The following is a 25,161-nucleotide window of genomic DNA, read 5'->3' on the forward strand; positions in this document are numbered from 1 at the left end:
GCCGTTATCTTGCCTTCTCTCCATAATCCTTGAAATTTAATGTTCTTGAAACTTAATGTTCTATCTCTGTCTTAAATACACTCAATGACGTGTCTTCCACAGCCCTCTGTGACAATGTATTCCACAGATTAACCACCCTCTGACTGAAGAAATTCCTCCTCATCTCAGTTCTAAAGAGTTGTCCCTTCACTCTGAGGCCTTGCCTTCAGATCCTAGTCTTTCCTAATAGTGGAAACATCTTCTTCACATCCACTCTGTCCAGGCATCTCAGATTTCTTAAAGTGTCAATCAGATCCCCTTCTCATGCTTCTAAATTCCATCATATACAGACCCAGAGTCCTTGATCGCTACTCAGCTCAAGTCTTTCATCCCCAGGACATTCATGTAAACCACCTCTGGACATCTCCAAGGCCAACACATCCTTCCTTCAATACGGGACCCAAATGCTCATCCCAATGTTCCGACTATTTGATCAGTGCTTTATACAGCCTCAGCAATATCTCTCTGCTCTTACATTCTAGCCCTCTTGAAATAAATACTAACACTGAATTTGCCTGCTTAACCACCAACTGAACTTGCATGTTAACCTTAAGAAAATCCTGAAGCATATCTCCTAATTCCTTTTACAATTCAGATTTCCAAAGCCTTTCCTTACTTCAAAAATAGTCTATGCTTCTATTCTTCCTACCAAAGTGCATGTTCCCACATTGTATTCCATCTTCCACTTCTTTGCTCACTCTCCTAGTCTGTCCAAATCCTTCTGCAGCCTCCCCAGTTTCTCACCACCACCTGTCCCTCCACCTATCTTTGTGTCATTTGCAAACTGAACAACAATGCTCTCAGTTCCTTCTGATCATTAATGTATAATGTGATTGGTTCTGATCCCAATACAGAGCTCTGGGGAACTTCACTACTCACCAGCTGCTGTCCTTCATCCCAACTCTGTGCCTTTGACTAGACGGCCAAACCTCTTTCCATGCCAGTACCTCACTCTAACACCATTGGCTCTTATTTAGCAAGCTCCTGTGCGACACCTTGTCAAAGGCCTTTTGGAAATTCAAACAGATCACATCCACTGGATTTACTTTGTCTAATTGGCTCATTACCTTCTCATGGAATGCTAACTGATTGGTCAGGCATAACCTCTCTTTGGTGAGGCTGTGCTGACTCAGCCCTATTTTACCATGCACTTCCATGTGCCCTGCAATTTCAACCTTAATCATGGTCCCTAAAGTCTTAAAAATGACCAATGTCAGACTAACTGGTCTGTAATTTCCTGTCTTCTGCCTCCCTCCCAATGTGTTACATTAACCATTTTCCAGTCCTCTGTGACCCTCCCTAACTCCAGTGATTCCCAAAAGATCACCACCAAAGCCTTTACAACCTCCTCAGCCAATCTCCTTCAGAACTCTGGATTGTAGTCCAGTTATTCTGGGTGATTTATCCGCCTTCAGACTTTTCAGCTTCCCCAGCACCTTCTCTATAGAGATGGGCACACACTAACCTCCACTCCCTGACGGTCTTGAAGAGAGTGTGCTGCTGGTGTCTTGCACTATGAAAGATAATGACATACCAATGCAAACATCATCCTTTTGACAAGCTGGTGTCAAGCAAAAGGAAGTTCTAGCATATGAATTGGACAAAGTAGGCCATTTAGCTTCTCAATGCTGCTTCACTATTCAATAAAATCGTGGCTAAATAATCATAAATCCACATTTCACTCCCTTCCTTAACAAAGAATCTTTCTGCCTCTGCCGCCTTCATAAATTCCAAGGATCTCTACTTTCTGAGAGAAAAGGAAGAACCAAATCTTATTTTAATTGGGAACAATCCCTAGTCCTGAATTTCCTCAGGAAAGAAAATATCGTCTCCTCATCTCCTTCATCAAGACTCCTCAGAATCATGTATGTTTCGGTCAAAACGCTACTTTTAAACTCCAGCAGATTCAAACCTTACCTGTCCAACTTCCTTCAAAGGACAATTCACCCATTCCAGGTATTAGTTTGGTAAACCTTCTCCGAACTGCCCCCAATGCCTCTCCCTTTAGTAAGATGTACAATACTGTGCATAGTACTCCAAAGACAGTCTTATTAGTGTCCTTTGCAATGGAAACATCACAACCCTATTATATTCAATTTCCTTTGTGGTAATGATAACACTCTACTCGCTTTCCCCATTACTTGCTGCATCTGCATACTCAGCCTTTGTGATTCATGCAATAGGATTCTGCATCTCTGAGCTCTGCAATCTCTCATCATTTAGATTTTTAAAAATTCCCTTGCCAAGATGAGTAATTTCATGTTTTCCCACTTATACTTCATTTGCCATAATGTTGCCCACTCAATTAATCTGCATGTATGCTTCCATAGAATCCTCATGTCCTTTTCACACTGACTTCCTCGGTAGTTTGCGTCATCAGCAAATTTGGCAACCAAACCTTCTGACCTTTCATCTAAATTATTTATATAAATTGTTAACAGTTTATTTATTGCCACTCTATTTTTGTTAGTCAGCCAATCTTCTGTCCATGCCAACATGCTACACCTACACCATGAGCTTTAGTTTTCTGCAATAATCTTTAAAGGGGCACCTTATAAAATGCCTTCTAGAAACCTAAGTATAGTACATTCAGTGGTTCCCTTTATCCACAGCACGTTTCTTCCTCAAAGAACTCCAAAAGATTGGTCAAATATGATTTCCCTTTCACAAAGCTATTTTGACTGCGCATGATCATCCAAGTGACCTGCTGTAACTTAGTTAATAATCACTTTACACATCTTCAGTAGGATAGATAGTATGCTAACTGACCTGTAGTTACCTACATTTTATCTCCATCCTTTTTTGAATGTCGGAGCTACATTTCCTAACATTCAGTCTGATGGGATCATTCCCTGAATCAAGCGATGTTTGGAAAATTAAAACCAAAGGAATAGCTATCATGTTAGTCATTTTTGAGACCTTAAGAAGGCTTCCATCTGGACCCAGGCACTTGTAAGATTGCAGCTCCAACAATTTACTCTATACCGCTTCTCTTCAGATTATGATTTTCCTGAGTTCCACCTGCCTTCCCATTTCCTGATATATTGTTGCTTCTGGGATGTTATGTGTGTCCTCTATAATTAACATCAATTCATCTGCCATCTCCTTATTTTCCATTATTGAATCTTCAGTCACACTTCCCATCAGACCAATGCTCACTTCATTTGCTCTCTTTCTAAATATTTATAGAATCTGACTAGCTGTTTTCAGATTTCTGATCAGATTTCTCTAATACTTGAATTTTTCTCTCTCAGATTTTTTTCAGTCAGTCTTTGCTGTTCTCTATATTCCATTTCATCTTCCGTACTAACACCTGTCTTTGCACAATTGTGTTTTTTTTGTCTGTTACTGTCTTTAACATTAATTATGGATGGTGGGTTAATCGCTTGGAATTATTTTTACTCTTTTGAGCGTACCTATTCCACGCATATAGAATTATCCCTTAAATAACTGCCACTTCACCTCTGATTTATCTTAGCACTGACTTGACATTGCACTTGAGCCAACTTTCCTGAGGCGCCCTCATAATTCCCCTCATTTAAATTTTTTAAAAATTGTCTTGGACCCAATCCTTTCTCCTTCAAACAGAATGGAAACTTCAATCATATTATGGTCACTGTAACCTGGGGGTAATTTTGATATCAGATCATTAATCCTATCTTGTTGTCAAATGTTGGGTTTCGTCTAGGCTGCTCACTGATCAGCCCCAGAACATGCTGTGTTAAGAAAATATCTGAAAAGCATTCCATGAACTCCTTGTCGAGGTACTTCTGTCAATCTGACTTTAAGTCTATTTGCACATTAAAATCTTCCATGATTGAGTGCCTTTCTCACAAGCTCTTTACGCAATGATAATGAATGATAGCAACATATTAAAGTTACTTAAACTGAAAGAAAGCGCAGTCCCTGGTCCATATCAAAAGGTGCTAATGGAAGTGAGGTAAGAAATGAAGGAGGATATATAAGTTATATTTCAGGTGATTATTGTGTGGATAAAAGTCAATGGACTGGAGAATGGCCAATGTAGCACTCATTTTCAAAAAGGGAGACAATACTAACCCAGGAAATTATAAGCCAGTAAATTTAATATCTGTGATTAGAAAAATGTTGCAAATGTTAATTATAGTGATTGAATCATAGAGCATGGAAACAGACCCTTCAGTCCATCTAGTCTGCACCAACCATGTTCCCAAACTAAACTAGTCCCACCTGCCTGTATTTTGCATCCATCACCTCCTCTGGCAGTTCACTCTACATATGAACCACTCTCTGTGTTAAAAACAAAAGTTGCCTCCTGTGTGCTTTTTGTCTTTCTCCTTTCACCTTAAAAATATGTCACTAGTTTTGAACTCCCCCATCCTAGGGAAGAGGTCCTTGCTATTCACCATATCTATGCCCACCATTATTTGATAAACATCTATAAGGTCACTCTGCAACCTCTTACACTCCAGAGAAGAAACTCCTAGCCTATCCAGCCTCTCCTTGTAACACAAACCCTCCATTCCTGACATCTCTGGTAAATATTTTATGAACCCTCTTCAATTTAATAATATTCTTCCTACAACAGAGTTGCCAGAACCGCATGTAGTTCTCCAAAACTGTCCTGTACAACCTCAGCATGACATCCCAACTCCTATACTCAAGGGTCAGAACAGTAAAGGGAAGTGTGCTAAACACCTTCTTCACTTAATTCAAAGAAAAAGATGTAATTATTTAGATACAGAGTGGATCATGGGAAATATAAACTAATTCCAGGCCAAGCTTTTCAAACCTGGGTGTTTTGTTTAAGAAGTAACAGACTGGATATGGGAGATGCAGTGGATGTGACTTGCAAGAACTTCCAGATCTCTTCATATATGTTTTCTGACAGGCAATTACGAAAGCAAAATGTTGGTTATTTAAATTGGGTTCAGTAGTGAACTGGATTTAACAAATGGTTAGAAAGGACATAACAGATTAGAAATACAACAAATATAGATAATGCTGGAAAAACTCAGGTCTGGCAGCATCTGTGAAGAGAATAACCATGTCAATGTTCTGAGTCTGGTATAACTTCTTCAAAACTGAAAGGTATCGAAAATAGTTTAAAATAGTTTACATAGTGGCTAAATCCCAATGCAAAAGCTAAAAGGGTGAAGAAAGAGAAAAGGAGATGTAAAATGAATATAAATTATGTTGTCAAAGGAAGGGAATGGGTTACCAATACGAAGACCAAAGAGAAAAAACAGAAACAAGATAAAACTGGAGGGGGCTAGTGCTGGAGGAGAGAATGTAATATCCATACAATGTGACAGTTTCTGAAGTTAATATTGAATTCAATGTTGATATTTCAAATTTATTAAGTGCCTGAGCAGAAAATGAGGTGTGGTTTCTTTGAGGTTGTGTTGTGCTTAGTTTGAACATTGCAGCAAAATCAGAACAGGATGTTACCATGGGAACAGAATGGTTTATTGAAATGGCAGGCTCCTGGGAGGTCAGGATTGAAGGTATCATCAGAACAGAGGAAATGGAGAAACTCAGGGAATAGTATGGAATCCTTGCAGAAAGTAGGCTGCAAGGAGGTGTGGTCAAGATAACTGTGGATGTTGGTGGGATTATAATGGATATTGATGCACAGAGAAGGAGGGAACTTGGAAGAAAATTTGATTAATTTTTCTAGTTCCAGATGAGAGTAGGAAGCAACACTAAAGGTATCATCAATGTATTAGAGAACATCATGGATGGTTTCAGGTGTAGAACTGAAAGGAGGAATGTTCTGTATATCCTACAAAGAGATGTTAAAGCTGGGATCCAATGTGTTACCCATGGCCTTAACTTGGAGAAACTGTGATGAGTGAAAGGCCAAGTTGTTGAAATTTCAGCAGAGTGTGATGGTGGTGGATGGAGACTGAGCAAGCCCCTTGTTAAGGTAGAAGCAGTTTCTTCAGGCCATTCTAATGGGGAATAGCTGTGTCAAGGGATTGTACATCCCTGAGGAAAAACGGGTGGCTTGGACCATAAAATTGGAAATTATGGAACAATCATGAATGTAATTGAGTATAGACCGACCATGGGAGACAAATAGTGTCAAAATAGGAAGAGTAGTTCATTGGGATAGAAACAAAATGTGAAATGATGGGTCTGCCAGGGCAGTTACGTTTGTGCATTTTGTGAAGGTGGTAGAAACAGAAGTATGAAATGAGGGGAGATTAGATTACCTACAGTGTGGAAACAGGCCCTTCAGCCCAACAAGTTCACACCGACCCTCCGAAGAGCAACCCACCCAGACCCATTCCCCTACATTTACCCCATCACCTAACACTACGGACAATTTAGCATGGCCAATTCACCTGACCTGCACATCTTTGGACTGTGGGAGGAAACTGGAGCACCCGGAGGAAACCCACGCAGACACGGGGAGAATGTGCAAACTCCACACAGACAGTTGCCTGAGATAGGAATTGAACCCGGGTCTCTGGCACTGTGAGGCAGCAGTGCTAACCACCGTGCCACCCTAATCTCCAGAGTAGATGAGGTCAGTAACAGTCCTGGAAGTAACTTCCTGGAGTCATAATCCGAGAGAGACAGCAGGAATACATACCGTTTACTTGACGTCAGTTAGTGGTAATTCTCCTCTCAAACTCTTTCATTTCCTGCCCTAAATTCCTATTTTATACATCATTCACTTAACATCACAAACCTTCCCCAAGAAATGTGTTTTGCAGCCTTTTATCTGTACCATGACAGTTTACTACGGAGAATATATTTAAAAAAAAGGAATTGGAGAGTAAACAGGGAATTATAGGGTAGTTACCCTGATATTAGTAATGAGGAAAATACTGGAGTGCATTACAAAAGATGTAATAGCAGAGCACTTGGAAAACAGTGACTGGATTGGACAGTGTCAGTATGAATAAAAAGGGAAATAAATCATGCTTAACAGATCCATTGGAACATTTTCAAGGATGTAATTTGTCAAGTTGATGAGAGGGAGCCAGTGATGTAGTTTACTTGGACTTTCAGAAAGATTCAATGAAGTGCTGGGATGAGGAGATGTCTTCACCCAGGAAGTGGGGGAACCTGTGGAATGCTCTGCCATAGAAAGTGGCTGAGCCCAAAACATTGGATATTTTCAAGAAGGAATTATATGCTGTTCTTAGGACTAATGGGGTCAAAGGATCTGGAGGGATTGGGAAATGGGAACAGGATGCTGAGTTGGGTGATCAACCCTGATCATATTGAGCAGGCTCAAGGAGACACATAGCTGACTTCTGCCCCTATTTTCTATGTTCCTATTGGGTGGCACGGTGACTCAGTGGTTAGCACTGTTGTCTCACAGCATCAGGCACCTAGGTTCGATTCCAGCCTTGGGCAACTGTCGGTGTGGAGTTTGCACGTTCTCCCCGTGTCTGCATGAGTTTCCTCCCACAATCCAAAGATGTGCAGGTTATGTGAATTGGCCATGCTAAATTGCCCATAGTATTCAGGGATGTATAGGTTAGGTGTGCATTAGTCAGAGGTAACTATAGGGTAGGGGAATGTGTCTGGGTGGGTTACTCTTTGGATAAGATCAAAGTGGCTCAGATTTGTTCTGATGGTTATTGGAAATTCTAGACCATATATTCTGCTGCAGGTTCATGACCGTGAAACATTAGCTCTGTTTCTCTCTTCAGTAGCTGCCCGAGCTGTTGAGTTTCTCCAGCATTTACTATTTTTATTTCTGATTTCTGGCATCCTCAATATTTTGCTTTCATTCTTTTAGCTGAGAGATGAAGAATCAGAGCTTTAGGCTGCAATCCCAGAACATTAATATTCCTGAATGAAGAAGCTGAACATAACTGGAGAGAATGTAAGGGTGGACTTCACCATTTTCCTCATTTCCCCTCTCCCCACCTTACCCCAGTTCCAACCTTCCAGCTTAGCACCATCCTCATGACCTGTCCTACCTGTCAATCTCCCTTCCCACCTATCCGCTCTACCCTTCTCTCCGACCTATCACCTTCATCCCCACCTCCATCCACCTGTTGTAATCTTAGCTGCCTACTCCCCAGCCCCACTCCCATCCCATTTATCTCTCCACTGCGGAAGCTCCCTGCCTCATTCCTGATTAAGGGCTTTTGCCCGAAACATCGATTTTCCTGCTCCTCGGATGCTGCCTAACCTGCTGTGTTTTTCCAGCGCCACTCTGATCTAGACTCTGATTCCCACTTTTGCAGTCCTCACTTTTGCCTAGACTGCCAGAGAGGGTTAGGGAGGGGGGGGGAGCGGTCAGATAACCGACTTGGATAATAATGGTGAGATTGCTTCATCATTGCAAAAGAGTTCAGGGAGTCAATGAGGTGGCATTCAGTAAAAATATGGTCTTATTGGGTGATGTGTAGACAATTGTTATTTTTGCTGGGTTTTCTGTACTGTTAGTATGTTTGCTAAGATGACAATTACTCAGTTGACTATTCTTTTATTCAGTTTAATCTGCTGTTGCTGTCATCAAGCTTTCTTCTGTCCTCTGCTGCCACTTCCCTCTTCATGATAACTCCTATTTTGTGCTCTGTCTCTCCTGGTATATCTCTGATGATGTGAGTCAGATTTATAAAGCCAACAATGTCTGCTTTGTTTTATAATAATTAAACCTCAGTATTAAAGATGGCTGCAGGAGTGGAGAGTTTATCATGCATCCAGTTCTGCCTCTTTAGTTGAAACTGTTAAAATTTCAGGCCATGTATTCCTCGCTAACTGGAACGCTCATTATACCACTTTGTTCTCTAATTCCTAAGTTTATTTCAAATGTTTGGAAATAAGTGGTCTCATTTCTGTTGTTACACAGAATAATGCAAAGCTGTGTGTCGTAATTGTAATGAGTCAGCCAGGTGGACATCATATTCCCTGATTGGGGCTGTTAATACAGTCCAATAGGAAGTCCTGGCTGACAGATATAAACAGGAATGTCTCCACTGTGTCTCACCCCTGCACACACACACCATGGGTGCTGGGGAAAAATAAGCACTACCGCAGTTAGGCGGTAGTGTGGGGGTTAATAAAAAAAAAAGAAAAGAAGAAAAAAAGAAAAAGAAAAAAAAATAAACAGGAGTGTCGATCACACAGCGAAGAAAGAAACATAAAATGGAAACACCCCTTTTTGATAAAAAAAAAATATACAGGGGAAGGTGGGAGGGATGGGGGCTTGCTGGGTCTGTATTGTCTGCACTTTGTATGTAACGGAAAAAAAAAAAGAAAGAAGAAAAAAAAATAAACAGGAATGTCAGGGGTTCTGTTTACTGAGAGCTGGCTCTGAGGGAGCTGGATCAGTGTCAAGGACTATGCACATGTAAATAACGGGGGACTTGGTGACGGGATACTGACCTCTGGAGTTATTTCACTGAGGAAGTTGGTATCCAGACTACTGGTGAAAATTTAAAGACTATAATTTAACTCATATGGAACTGGACTTGTTTAGATAGTATAACTGAGTATTATTCCTAATAACTTTCTCTGCAGAATGCAAGAGCACTCATTGTGAAAATGCATCTTCTGACTTAATATGTTTAATGTCATAGGATATCTAACAATTTGAATTTGCTTTTGCTATTAAAGATTGAAGTAAATAGACATTAAATTTCCTATTCCCATCATCAAAATCTGTTTTTAAATGGGCACTTGATCGAAATATTAATATTAACATAGGTGCATGGATTTTTAAAATGCTGATAACTGTTAGAAAGTAAAATGGAGGTGGAGATATCAAGTTGTATTTCCTGCAGTATTAATAAGATGGAACTATTTGTCATTGTCAGCAGGAATGTACAGGGGCTGTGTATTTCACATAGGTTCACAATGACAGCTAGACGTTGGTTACTGGCTGCCTCCATCCTGTCTGTGATCTTTCCTTTCACATGATCAACAAATTGAAATATTCTCTGATGATCTGGGAAATTCATTATTTTTCTAGTTTTACCATTGTCTAAAGATTCGTAAATTTGGAATGCCGTGTAGTTGCATTTCTGTGGTAGGAGGATTTTATTTTCAAACCTCCTGATGCTGAATTGGTGTCGAGAGGTAATTCATAAAACCTTAATTCATGGACAAGCCAGAATCAGTTTTGATTTAAACATTTAATATTTGTAAACCCAGTGCTTAATTTGATTTTAAAAATAATGGTAAATAGAATTCTGCCACAACTAAGTCATGAATAAGGATGATAAGGAATAGTGCCTCAACGGACAAGCTGGCTTTCTTTTCAGATGGTAACTAATTGATTCCTGATGAGTTCTGTTCACCTTAACTTGGTCTTTCGTGTGCTTAGACGGTTTGTCAAGAATCAGCAAACCTATTCATTCATTAAGCAAACTTGTTTCCTGTAAAACATTGTCTGTGGTATGGGAACTGATAGACGGTGGTGGGTGATGCTTACTGTGTTATGAAGGGTTAGAAGTGTACTACCTTTAGGAGAGTGAAGGACTTGGCAAGCACACTGAGTGTGGGAGTATTTACAATGTAACATTTGGCTCAGAACAGATAGTACTGGCTGAGACAAAAGCAAATTTGAATTCGGCCAATCAGTTTAAATTATACCCCCAAAATACCAAATTCCAATCAAGTTTGAATTTAGTATATTGACAATCTTAAAAGCCAATGATACAATCTGATTCTATGGGGATATAAGACTGGGGTAAATTTAACAGTTGAGAAGAGAACTGCCAAGCCAGCATGTAGAGACTGCTCAAAACGTAGCTCTCTTAAAGGTACCTTTATCCATCAGTAACCTGTGAAGCAGGAGTAATTCATAAATCCTGACTTTTTGGACAAGTCAGAATCAGTTTTGATTTAAACATTTAATATTTGCAAGCCGAGCACTTAATTTGATTTAAAATAATGGCAAATAGAATCCCCAAAAAGATGAAAAGAAGACTGGAATATAGGGAAGAACCAAAAGCTGCCTGGTTTTGAGATAAGTTTTGTTTTGTAAATCTTAATCGGGATTTTTATTGGACCAGTATTGTAGAGGGAAAAGTAAAAGATAGGTTAGAAGAAGGAGTTGTAAATAATGATCTGTTAATTGTTCTCTGTTAATACTTTACGAAATAAAGTTGTTCATTTTTACTTTAAATAGTTCTTGACCTCTCGAATTTTCACAGATTATTACATGGGTTAAATCTTATCTGTGTTTGTCGGTTAAAATAAGCAGGAGAGTTTACCCATGTTGTAACAACTGGTAAAGATCAAATTCATCTAAGACTACACAATAGCAATCATTAAAGGTGTCATACCAAAGATTATTACATAAAATGATAGCTCGCCATGTGTGGGATAACATATTGGATAGAAGATTGGCTGGCCAACAGAGAGTAGAGAGTAGGAATAAATGGGTCTTTTTCAGGTTGGTAAGATGTCATAGGTGCTGTAACACAGGCGCCAGAGCTGGAGATTTGAATCTTCAAAATGTTTATAAATTATTTGGTTAAAAGGACCAAAGGTATGGTAGCTGAATTTGCTGATGACACAAAGATAGGAAGGTGAGTTGTGAAGAGAACATAATGAGTTGACGAGGAGATATAGATAAGTTATGTGAATTTGGCAAATTGATATGATATGGGAAAACATTAAATTGTCTATTTTGGCAGAAAGGATAAAAGGACGCATCCTCTAAATGGTGCGTGTTTGCAGAGCTCTGAGATGCTGAGAGGTTTGGTTATCCCAATGCATGAAATACAAAAGGTTAGTCTGCAAATAATCTGGAAAGCTAAAACAATGTTCTGCTTCAGAGTGAGGGGAATTGAATGCAAGAGCAGGGAGGTTATGCTGCTGTTGGGGAGGCGATAGCCTAGTGGTATTATCGCGAGACTATTAATCCAGAGACCTTGGTAATGTTCTGGGGATCAGGGTTTGAATCCCACCATGGCAGCTGATGGAATTTGAATTCAATAAATGTCTGGAATTAAGAATTTACTGATGACCATGAATGCATTGTCAATTGTTGGAAAAACCCATCTTGTTCACTAATGTTCTTCAGGGAAGGAAATCTGCCATCCTCACTTGATTAGGCCAACATATGACTCCACACCCACAGCAGTGTGGTTGCCTCTCAGACTGCCCTCTGAAATGGCCTAGCAAGCCGCTCAGTTCAAAGGCAATAAATGCCAGCCAGCAACACCCATGTCCCATGAGTGAATAAAAATATACAGGACAATGATGAGACTGCAGTACTGTATAAAACTAGTCAGCATACTTGCAGGAGGATATTAATGTGTTGGAAGCAGTTCAGAGAAAGTTTGTGAGATTAATACCTGGAGTTTAGCACCTCGCCTTATGAGGAAAGGCTAGGTCTGTATCATCTGGAGTTCAGAAGAGTCCGAGATGACTGAATTGAAACATATACGATCCTGTGAGGACTTGACTGGGTGGATGTGGAAAGGATTCGGGCAGCATGATGGCTCAGTGGTTAGCACTGCTGCCTCACAGTGCCAGGGACCCAGGTTCGATTCCAGCCTTGGGTGACTGTCTGTGTGGAGTTTGCATGTCCTTCCTACGTTGGCGTGGGTTTCCTCCGGATGTTCCGGTTTCCTCCCTCAATTGCAAGATGTGCACGTTTGGTTGAATTGGCCATTCTAAATTGCCCATAGAGTTCAAGGATGTATAGGTTAGGTGCATTAGTCAGGGTGAATGCAGAGTGATAGGGGAGTGGGTTTGGGTGGGCTACTCTTTGGAGGGCTGGTGTGGACTTGTTGGGCAGAATGGCCTGTTTCCACACAGTAGGGATTCTAAAAAGATGTCCCCTCTTGTGGGAAGATCTGCATCTAGGATCATAGTTAAACAATGGGGGTCGCCCATTTAAGACAGGGGTGAGCAAACATTTTTTTCTCAGAGGTTTGCTTAGACATAGATGAGGTGTCAGAGGATTGAAAGAATGCAAATGTGGTTCCGTTGTTTAAGAAAGGTACACTAGCCAAACAATCATAGGCCTGATTTGGAGATGCCAGTGTTGGACTGGAGTGTGCAAAGTTAAAATTCACACAACACCAGGTTATAGTCCAACAGGTTTAATTGGAAGCACTAGCTTTCGGAGCGACGCTCCTTCATCAGGTGGTAGTGGAGGGTATCATGGTATTCTAACAGATCAAAGGCTTAACAGACAATCAATTTTTCAATGTATAATTTCAGTTACATCACACTATAAATTTTTGCTATAAATTCTGTGTGTTAGGATCGAGCCCTCCACTACCACCTGATGAAGGAGCGTCGCTCCGAAAGCTACTGCTTCCAATTAAACCTGTTAGACTACAACCTGGTGTTGTGTGATTTTTAATCATAGGCCAGTTAGTTTATCTTCAGCGGTGGGCAAATTGTGAGAGTCAATCCTGAGAAATTGGATAACCTGTCACTTAGAAGGGCATGGGATAGTCAACATGGCTTTGTTAAGGCAAGATCATGCCTTATAGATTTGATTGAAGTCTTGAAGGAAGTGACGGGGAGGATCGAGAAAGTAGTGCAGTGGATATTGTCTACATGAATTTTAATAAGGCATGTGACAGGTCCCACATGGCAGACTGGTCAAACAAAAGTGAAACCCTGTAGGATGCAGGGTAATGTGGTGAATTTGATCCAAAGTTGGCTTAGTAACAGGAAGCACAGGGTAATGATCAGTGGCAGTCCTTGCAAATAGAAAGCTGTTCCAAGTGGTCTTCTGCAAGGCTCGATGTTGAGACCTATGCTGGTTACTTTATATGTTAATGATTTGGATTTCAACTTGGGGGGCACAGCTGGGAAATCTGCAGATGGCACAAACATTGGGGGTGTAGAGGATAGTGCAGCGTAAGCTCCAAAATAATATAGGTGGATTGGTGAAGTGGGCAGGCTAGTGGCAGACGGATTTCAACTTGAAGTGTGAGGTAATACATTAGGGAGGTCAAATAATAAGAGGGAATACACAATAAGTGGGAATATCCGAGCGGGTAGATGTAGCAAGAGATCTGTGTACAAGTGCACAGGCCCCTCAAGATAGCGGTACAAGTAGATAAGGTTGTAAAGAAGGCTTATGGAATGCTCTCCTTCATTGGCATAGGTATAGAATACAATAGTAGGGATATCTCTGCTTTTTAAAAAATATTACCTGCCAAAGTGAACAACTTCACATTTTCCCACATTATACTCCATCTGCCAGACTCTTGCCCACTCACTCAACCTATCAAAATAAATCTGCATATTATCCCACCTATCGTTACCTCATCTGAATATTTTGTGGCCATGCTTTTGACCCACTAAGTCAGTGATAGATATCAATTGTCAAATGCTGAGGGGCCTGTACTGACGCCTGTAGGAGCCCATTCCCCACATCCTGCCAATTTGGAAAAAGACACTTTAATGTATCCATCATGCTCTATTTTCTGCCTATAAACCAATGTTCTATCCATGCCAATACGCTACCCCTGCACTTTGAGCCTCTACTCTGTGCAATAACCTTTTATGTGGAATGTTTTTGGAATTTGGAAATCCAAGTGCAAACTGCAAAGTGCTCCTGTTTATCCACAGTACATCTTACTCCTTAAGAATTCTAATGTACTGGTTCAATACAATTTCCCTTTTACAAAGTCATGTTGGCGCTTCTCAATTACCTCAAGATTTTCCGAGTACCCAGTTCTAACTTCCTTGCTGATTACCTTGGGGAAGGCGTTTGAATCGGGCATTAAGCTAACGGGCCTGTAGTCAATTATTTTCTGTCTCCCTCCTGTCTTGGATAAAGGACTATTTTTACTACTTTTCAGTCTGATAGAACCTTTCCTGAATTTAATAAATTTCAGCCAATTAACATCAATGTATCTACTACCTCATTGGCCATCTCTGTTCAGACCCTAGGATGGCGTTTATCGGAACCTGGACATTTACCAACCCGTAATTCCTTCAGTTTGTTCAGTACCGCTTCCCTAACAATAATAATCTAATCAAGTTCTCCCTCCCTTCAGTCTCCTGCTTTACTGTATTATTGGGATAGTTCCAGATTAAAGGTGAGGTTTTCCTTTCAGGCAGCAGCGTTGCTATAACTTTGGCAAGTGGAACATCTCCTGGGGTCCGACGACCTTCACTAGAGTTGATCTGCTGTGATCTGCTCTACTGAGATGATCTTGGAGAGGGTGGGGTACTTGCACAGCATCAATGCCCTGTATTGAGAGAGGCTGAGAGACTATTACTGCAGCTTTGGGGCACATAATGAGATTTTTTTTCTCAGACTTTTTGACTGTAGGTAATATTTTATATTAGGGGAAAATGCTGGTAATAGTCAGGTTGTATCTGTGGGGAGAAGAACAGGGCAATTCCTCAAGCTGATGACCATCCATCAAGAAATGAGTAATTAGAAATTTTCAAATAAGTGTAAGGAAGGAGATTGGAAAAAAGATCCAAAAAGGAAGATCTGTGATAGAGTGGAATACAGGAAAGAGTAAATGATGAGTTCTGGATGGAGTGGTAACAGGTAGGATGTATCTCTGGAGGAAGTGTGAATGAACAGTTGTCTTCCAAAATTGAAAATGAGTCAGAAATTCTTATCCTCAAAAGCTGTTTTTCTATGTGATTTGGGGGTTAAACATGGGATTTTCTGGTTTACATAGCTAAGTACGATATGATGAAGCAGTCACAGATGGATATTAATATAAGTATAAATGTATATAAGAGGTATAAGGGGAAATTTTAAATGAAACATCCTATGCAAAGTCAGAGATGGGAATTGTATAATCATTCTTCCAGACTCTTAACCAGGATAATCAGTCTTCTGGTTGGATACAATTGCTGTGTTCCAGCAGGATTCTTTTATCTAATTTAATAATTAAACACTAATCCATAGACTTGAGGCAGAGAGGTATCAAAGATTGCTTACCAGCAATACATTAGACCCAACTGAAGACAGATCTATTGGAATAGGAGTTTAGCTAACTAATTTAGACACTGAGAGAGCTCCATTGTCTGAAGATCCTTGATCAAGACACAGTTTCTACTGATCCAGATACTTTGCAAAAGGGGAAATGAGATTATAAGATCCATTGCAAAGAAGAATTTGAAGTGTAATATAAGCAGCAAATAAAGATCACTCAAAAGCAATTTATATCTTGGAAACACTTATTCAGTTGAACAAAAACAGTTAATCATTCAGAAGTTCAGCTCAGAGAGGGAGGAAAATAGTTTGAAGTAAATCCATAAAATTTCAGCTGCCTGAAACAAAGGCAAACTGAAACAAAAATGGAAGGGGTGCACATGTAAATAAAATCCAGCAGGGAAGAATGGGAGGAAGAACTTCGGCGGAGAACAGAGGAGCAAACATGAAGGTGCTGTGGAATCACTGGAGGATGTTTAGCAAGAGGGAAAACAAATACAGGTTGAATCTTTAAAAAGTAATGAAGATTGAGAGTTATAGTGGAATCTGTAAGGACAGAATAAGGAGGATCTTTCTGGTGATATAATTGGCAGCAAAATATCGGAACTTGATAATTCCAAAATGGCAAATTTAATGAGTCAAGCTGGTCTATGGTATTTTATGACAATGTTGATTGATCTGGCTCATTAATTCACAGGCATTGATCGACAAATTGACTTATCTCTGTGAACTGGAATTCTTCCCAGAATATCCTTGAAATTGATGAGCTAAATGGATCTTAATGGAAAAGCAATAGGAAGCTTCAGAGTACTGTTGCCATTTACTAACATCACTCGCTCTTAATCAGGAAACAATTACCAAACTTACAAATCAAACATCAAAGGAAATCATTAAGACTTTGTGTTTGACTGACTCTCAGTATAATTCATTGTCTTCACTTTACGACAGCGAATTTGTCACAAATCTCTGCAGAGATTGACTGTTTCCTGAAAACTGACCAACTTGTGAAAGATGATGCCAGTGATTCAAGTGAAATGACATTAGTTTTAGAGAACATTATCCAAATATTCTGTAACATAAAGGTAAACCACCAAAAGCAATACAAAATACCAACACTTGATGACTAAGATATATTTAAGTTACACCTAGAGTTCTCAAGATGAAACAAAAGTAGTTTACAGGCAGTAAGTTAGTTTTAAAGTAGTGTTTGCTGTTATGTAAACAAACACTCTAATTAGTTTTAATGCAGTAAATGCAGTCAGCAGTGAACCACTACCTTTTCTATATTACAGTGTGGCTGAAAGATAAATATTGGTTTGACCACCTGGAGAACTCCCTTTGAATAGTACTATGGGTTCAGGCCTCAGAGTAACATGTTATCTGAAAGATGCTCCCTCTAACAGGTCTGTACTTGCTCAGTATTGTGCTCAGTATCAAATTATGTGTTGGCATCTTCTGACACTTAGCAGAGACAAGGGTGCTATCTGCTAAACCCATGGATTCCTCACTAGAAACCCATGAGGCTAAATTTCCAATTGAACAACTGACTATTGGTTGGGATCTAACTGGTTTCCACACTTGTTGTAGACTTCTTGTGAGAGTATTTCTGCTGATATTAAGTTGCTTGTCTCAGGTTGGGAAGGCTGTGCCAGTAGAAGAAGCGATGCTGAAAAAGAAGCAATTGTTGCAGAAAAAATTAGAAATTGTTGGAAACACAACAGGTCTGGCAGCATCTGTGGAGAGAAAGGATGGCAATGCATCAGGTCCAGTAACCCACCTTGTGTTCTGAGGAAATGTCACTGGGCTCAAAACGTTAGCTCTGCTTTCTATCCACAGATACTGCCAGAGCTGCTGAGGTTCTCCAAAAACTTCGTTTTTGTTACAAGTTTCCTGCTTAGTCTGTCCTTATTACAGATGGTGGTAGTGTTCCCATGTGTTTACTGTCATTGTTCTTCAGGAGGGACTGATTGCAGGCTTTAAAGGTGCTCTGAGGAAGGATGAATTAGTGCAGTGCATGTTGTAAAGGGTATACACTGCTGCTACTGAGCATCGGTGGGGGGTGGAGTGGATATGTGCCAGTTAAGTGGGTGGTTTTGTCCTGCATGATGTCAAGTTTCCTGAGTGTTGGTGGAGCTGCACCCATCCTGGCAAGTTGGGAGTATTCCATCACAGGAAAAAACAGGCTTATGCCCGAAACGTCGATTCTCCTGTTCCTTTGATGCTGCCTGACCTGCTGCGCTTTTCCAGCAACACATCTTTCAGCTCTGATCTCCAGCATCTGCAGTTCTCATTTTCTCCTGGTGTTCCATCATACTCCTGGCTTGTGCCTTGTAGATTGTGGAGGAGATTTTGAGGAGTCAGGAGGTGAGTCCCTCACAGTAGAGCTCCTTGCCACTGACGTGCTCTTGTAGCTAGAACATATATATGACTTGCCCAGTCCAATTTCATTTCTGGTCATTGGTAACCCCAAGATGGTAGTAGAAGATTCAGTGATGGTAACACCATTGAATGTCAAGGACAATGGTTTGATTGTCTCTAGTTTGATATGGTAATTGTCTGGCATCTGTTATTTCTCAGCCTGAACTAACTGCACAGAGGCTGGTATCCTGTCACCAAGTCCCTCTTTATTTACTTGGGCAGAGTACACTGGCTGTGGCCAGCCAGCTCAGACTCAGTCCCTGAACTGATGAAATTCTAAACCCCCTATTATATTTTTTCTTTTTTTAAATTTTATTGAACAGTACAAAATACAGTTAACAATAAACAGAAAGCAGCAGTTCACAAAAACCCCACTATATACAGGGGAAAGGGCAGCAAAGCCAAACCCCAAACCCCACCATTCAACCAGTTCTCAAGGAGATGAGGACAAATCTCAAATCCCACTTCCATTTATCACAAAGATAACTAACAAACACAGGCAAGACAGTGCAGTCAATCAGATACAGTGCATAGAACACACACCCAATATAGCTTAAAAAAGACATCCATTGTTTACATTGGCCAGGCAGGGCTTCCTGATTGACTAAGAAATCTTTGAATGGGGTTGTTAGCCTGGGCCAATGAGATGCACCTGTTTCCAATCGCTACACAGCCCAAGCCTGGATATTGCGATATTGGAGTATGGACTGCTTCGCTAACTGAGAAGTCTAGAATGGTGCTGAACATTATACAAGTATGATGAAAATCCCCACTTCTGATCTTTATGATGATGAAGATGTTTGGGCCTGGAACACCACCCTGAGGAACTCCTGCAGAGATGTCCTGGAGCTGAGATGACTGACCTCCAACAACCACAACCTTCTTCCTATGTGCCAGATATAACTCTAACCAGTAGAGAGTTTGCCTCCGATACCTATTGATTCCAGTTTTGCCAGGGCTCCTTGATGCCACACTTGGTTGAATGCAGCCTTGATGTCAGGGGCAGTTGTTTTCCCCTTGCCTCTGGAATTCAGTAGGTTAATGTTTCATTCAGCTTTGAATGAGTAGCTTGCAAATTTCTGAAGTGAAATAAAATTTTCCTTCCTGGCTAGGAAGGAAGGAATCTTCAATTTTCCTGTTGCCTACCTTTTGTTTAACTTCCATTCTCTCTTTTAGCTGAGCTTAGGTTCTACTACCTTGAGTTCCATACTTTTATTCATTAACTTTGTAATTTTTCTTCACAGAAATCACCGGCAAAGAAGTTGGGACATGCAATTAGTAAGTCCCTTGGATGTGTTCCAAGTCGGGAACCACCTCATCCTATATACCCTGAGATGCCAGAGAAGCCTCTCGATTTGGCCCACATAGTGTGAGTAATGAAGCTTTTAGATGAGGTTTAGCTGTAAATACTGGTATAGCTTTTATTTGTAAACAAGTTAAAGCTTGAAATTGATGCTAGGCAGAGTGACAGATTGCAGGAATATTCTGTGTACTCCAAGGAGTCATCTTTATTTATTGTTTTCCAAAGTGGTAATTCAGTTTGCAGCAGATATTCGCTCTGTGAGGGACTATTTGGTCATGATTACTGGTCATTTAGAACTGCATGTTCTTCCTTAATGCAATAAAAACCTGAGTGATAAAAAGCGAGCTCTCCTATCATTCTCGACATGTTTTTAGACATGGTCATGTTAATGCTTTAAAATAGGACAACACAAGAGAACAAATCTATACACAAGGGGTGGTCATTCATCCTCTCATGGTCTGCTGTTCAATTACAAGGCTGATCTCTCCCTCCCCACTTTTAATCCTTGATATCCTTACCTAAAATAAATCTATTCATTGTAGTCTTAAAATTACAATTCAGCCAGCATTATGGTTTTTCACATATTACAATGTAAATGAAAGAACCAAAAAAGATTTTTTTTATTGCAACAGTCCTAGAAAGTGTTATTAACATTGCGATTTTCATTTGTAGTGTATGCAATTGATGGTGATTCTTCTAACTTTGGGTTTCAGTTTATGCAATTTTGTTGATCTTTCTGGCAGAAATCTGTCCAAACAAGAAGTATCTGCAGTAATCATGTATCTTTTAAGAGGTTCAAACAACATTTCATGAGTTATGTCATGATTGCATATGTTAATGCAGTTTGGGAAGGTGAGAAATTGAGGACAATGACTATTTCCTGACTTCAGCACTTGTTTCTAAAGTGCACAATCAATTTGTAGTTTGACGTCTAAAATAAATTGTTGTTTAACTTTTGTAAGATTGGTTGCATTGTTGTTAGTGCCATTTAAACATTAAAACCATGAGAATTGTGATTTCCCAAAATTAGAATGAAATTTAAGTGGAGCAACACATTGAGATTCTGTGGTCAACAGTTTGAAGTATTCTGAATACAGTACTTCGCAATGTTGGATGTGCATGGTATATGGAATGAAGACTTAACTTTTAATGAAGCCTACACTTCCCAGCAGCTTTGTTCAGGATTTAACCAGTTAATGAAGGTACAGCTCCAAAGTATTTAGGTTAGATTAGATTCCCTACAGTGTGGAAACAGGCCCTTCGGCCCAACAAGTTCATACTGACCCTCCGAAGAGTAACCCACCCAGACCCATTTCCCTCTGACTAATGCACCTAATCTATAGGCAATTTAGCATAGCCAACTCACCTGACCTGCACATGTTTGGACTGTGGGAGGAAAATGGAGCACCCGGAGGAAACCCACGCAGGCACGGGAAGAATGTGCAAAATCCACACAGTCAGTCGCCCAAGGCTGGAATTTCTTTCCCAGCTGCTTCAATTTTCTCCAAAACCACCTTCACCAACTTTAGCAAATTTTACCCAGCAAATGCAGATTGCTGTTTCAATATCAATGCTGTTACAGTACAGCCTGTTTAGGTGCAGTTTTACGGGTAATGCTGAATAATCAAAACGTCTCAGAAGTACATTGCAGAGTGTAAAATGTACCCCTGATGGCTTCACAATTCCGGTTACTTCCAGAAAATAAAACTTCTGGATCATTATGTTCCCTTTGCTTAACCTAATAAACTGTGTGTATAAGATCATTTAAAAGGTCGCAATGTCATTTATTCTGAAACAGAAAATGGATATGGACTTATTATAGATCAGGAAGTTAGTCTCCAAGACATTGGGCTCTTCGATTAAGTATTCAGAAATTTTGTACAAATTCAGGTTATCATCAGATTGTCATCGCTTGAGAAACTCAAATATGCATTTATACAGAAGCACATGTAATGACTTGCTCCATTTTACTGGCTGCAGGAATGAACTTCACAAACGTTGTGATGCATTGTTTTAATGGGACCACAGGGAATTTGAAGTGCACTGTGAGTAGGTCTGCTCTGCATCTTCAGGGTATCACTCTTTCAGTTTGCAGTTCAGTGCCAAAATAGTTGTGCACCACAGATAAAATATATTCAAGCAGAAGAAATTTAATTCAAATATATTCAACATGCTATCATGTTCATCATTTGGGCATCTATCTTGAGCAACAGAAGTATATTTTGAAACAAGAGGATATAAATAGTTAGGCTTAACTTGCCATCATTATTACTACTCCACCTTACCATCACCTGAAACAGTACATTTAAAAACTGCTCTATGCTGCCTTAAGCATACCAAGCTCACAATATGAGCATTGACGTCAGGTCATTTTTGGAATGGAGCCGGATTTCTGCAGAATTGTACTGCTAACATTGTATCCAGTGATGGCTGATGACTGCCCGCATGGAGGATATAGTTTCTACACTCAAGAGTCTTTGCATTCATTTAAGATGTGAGCCTTTCTGACAGGATCAGCAAGAGGAGAGTGTGAAATGGACTGGTAAGCTAGAAGAGATACCTGTTAGGAAGGAAGATGTGTTGGACATTTTGAACAACTTGAGGATAGACAAGTCCCCCGGGCCTGACGGGATATATCCTAGGATTATGTGGGAAGCAAGAGAGGAAATTGCAGTACCGTTGGCAATGATCTTCTCGTCTTCACTGGCAAAGGGGGTGGTACCAGGGGACTGGAGAGTAGCGAATGTTGTGCCCCTGTTCAAAAAAGGGAATAGGGATAACCCCGGGAATTACAGGCCTGTTAGTCTTACTTCTGTGGTAGGCAAAGTAATGGAAAGGGTACTGAGGGATAGTATTTATGAGTATCTGGAAAGACACTGCTTGATTAGGGACAGCCAGCACGGATTTGTGAAGGGTAGGTCTTGCCTTACAAGTCTTATTGAATTCTTCCAGGAGGTGACCAAGCATGTGGATGAGGGTAGAGCAGTGGATGTAGTGTACATGGATTTTAGTAAGGCATTTGATAAGGTTCCCCATGGTAGGCTTATGCGGAAAGTCAGGAGGCATGGGATAGAGGGAAATTTGGTCAATTGGATAGAAAACTGGCTAACCGGTCGAAGGCAGAGAGTGGTGGTAGATGGTAAATATTCAGCCTGGAGCCCAGTTACAAGTGGAGTTCCGCAGGGATCAGTTCTGGGTCCTCTGCTATTTGTAATTTTTATTAATGACTTAGATGAGGGAGTCGAAGGATGGGTCAGTAAATTTGCAGATGATACGAAGATAGGTGGAGTTGTGGACAGTGAGGAGGGCTGTTGTCGGCTGCAGAGGGACTTAGATATGATGCAGAGCTGGGCTGAGGAGTGGCTGATGGAGTTCAACCCTGCCAAGTGTGAGGTTGTCCATTTTGGAAGAACAAATAAGAATGCGGAATACAGGGTTAATGGTAGGGTTCTTAGTCAGGTGGAGGAACAGAGGGATCTTGGGGTCTATGTACATAGATCTTTGAAGGTTGCAACTCAGGTGGATAGAGTTTGTAAGAAGGCCTATGGAGTATTATCGTTCATTAGCAGAGGGATTGAATTCAAGAGTCGTGAAGTGATGTTGCAGCTGTACAGGACTTTGGTTAGGCCACAGTTGGAGTACTGTGTGCAGTTCTGGTCGCCTCACTTTAGGAAAGATGTGGAAGCTTTGGAGAGGGTGCAGAGAAGATTTACCAGGATGTTGCCTGGAATGGAGAGGAAGTCGTACGAGGATAGGTTGAGAGTTCTCGGCCTTTTCTCGTTGGAACGGCGAAGGATGAGGGGTGACTTGATAGAGGTTTATAAGATGATCAGAGGAATAGATAGAGTAGACAGTCAGAAACTTTTTCCCCGGGTACAACAGAGTGTTACAAGGGGACATAAATTTAAGGGGAAGGGTGGAAGGTATAGGGGAGATGTCAGGGGTGGGTTCTTTACCCAGAGAGTGGTGGGGGCATGGAATGCGCTGCCCGTGGGAGTGGTAGAGTCGGAATCATTGGCGACCTTTAAGCGGCATTTGGATAGGTACATGGATGGGTACTTAATCTAGGTTAGAAGTTCGGCACAACATTGTGGGCTGAAGGGCCTGTTCTGTCCTGTATTGTTCTATGTTCTATGTTCTATGTTCTTGTCCAGTTCTGATTACCCTCGAGAATCTGGTGGTGAGCTGCTGCCTTAAAATAGAATCATCTCTCGAGTGAACTCCTGCTGTGTATTTCTACCATTTTCTCCTTTGACTTTAATCCTCCAACAACTTGCTTGGGGTATGGACACAAATAAACTGCCATTAACTATTGGCCTAACACGTTGGGAGTTTGAAGTGATATACAGTATTCTTTCGTTACCTGGCATGGATTCAGACCCCCACTGTAAATTAGTCAAATTTGCAGGTTGCAGCAACAAATTGAGGTGGGTAAGCTGTTGTTCAGATGAAATACTTTCAGGTGGCAGGTGAATGCTGTGAATGTTGTTTAAATAGCTAAGGATGAAGGAGAAAGAATCTTGTTAGCCTCAACGTTAACCATACTTAAACTAGGGTTCAGCAACAAGCAATAAAACTGAAATGGTGTTAAGCTACACAGTCAAAACAGCGGTATGCAATTCAGGGAAGATTGTCATCCGCTACGTCTTGAATACAATACCCAGGTAAATTTGGGATTTTCATCTGTGAGAGCAGACACCTGAGTTGATTTAAAGTATACAAGATAGTTAAAGATATGGTAGAGTTACACTTGTAATGTTTTTAAGTGTACAGCCAGGGTGAAATGTTTATTTAGCAATATGCAAACTGATATCAGGACACTCCCCTTAACACACACACAATGGACTTCTTGAGAGAAAGCAGTGGACACAAGTAGGGATGTCATATTAACTTGAGAAAGGCATTTGGGCAGAAAATGCTACTTATTTTATTTTCCAAATATTTAAAGTCCTTGTCACAATCTGTGTGTGCTATTTTAATGAATATGCTTTAAAATATGTGGATACATTTCTCCAATAATTGCAACATTAACTGACATTTCTATCCAACAGTTATGAAGGTTAAGTACCAAGCCATAATCTCATTGTTAATATTACTTTGCAGTTGCTTCGTACATCCTCTATTTGTTGTGTGATTAACATAGGCCTATCCTGGGCTGTAATGTTCTTTCGGCCCTCGATGTTGTGCCGACCTGTGAAACCAATCTGACCCTATCTATCCTACACTATTCCATTCTCATCCATATATTTATCCAATGACCATTTAAATGCCCTTAAAGTTGGCGAGTCTACTACTGTTGCAGACAGAGCGTGCCATGCCCCAACTACTCTGAGTAAAGAACCTACCTCTGACATCTGTCCTAAATCAATCACCCCTCAGTTTAAAGCTATGACCCCTTGTGCTAGCCATCACCATCTGAGGAAAAAGGCTCTCACTGTCCACCCAATCTAACCCTCTGATTATCTTATATGTCTCAATTAAGTCACCCCTCAACCTTCTTCTCTCTAACGAAAACAGCCTCAAGCCTTTCCTCGTAACACCTTCCCTCCATACCAGGCAAAGTCCT

General features: G+C 40.5%; 1 protein-coding gene across 13 annotated transcripts in view; it reads left to right on the forward strand.

Moving 5' to 3' along the window:
- Positions 1 to 25,161, forward strand: part of LOC122540353 (dystrobrevin beta) — a 539,648-nt gene that overhangs the window by 195,975 nt on the left and 318,512 nt on the right. For all 13 annotated transcript variants that reach the window (XM_087976966.1, XM_087976969.1, XM_087976975.1 and 10 more), the window contains exon 9: positions 19,537 to 19,661. In XM_087976966.1, the coding sequence (XP_087833092.1) occupies positions 19,537 to 19,661 (125 nt within the window). The remainder of the gene's footprint in view (positions 1 to 19,536; positions 19,662 to 25,161) is intronic.

Source organism: Chiloscyllium plagiosum, unplaced genomic scaffold (assembly GCF_037043375.1).
Source record: "Chiloscyllium plagiosum isolate Xiang-an unplaced genomic scaffold, Cpla_swu_hap1 HiC_scaffold_3, whole genome shotgun sequence".
Classification (NCBI taxonomy): Eukaryota; Metazoa; Chordata; class Chondrichthyes; order Orectolobiformes; family Hemiscylliidae; genus Chiloscyllium; species Chiloscyllium plagiosum.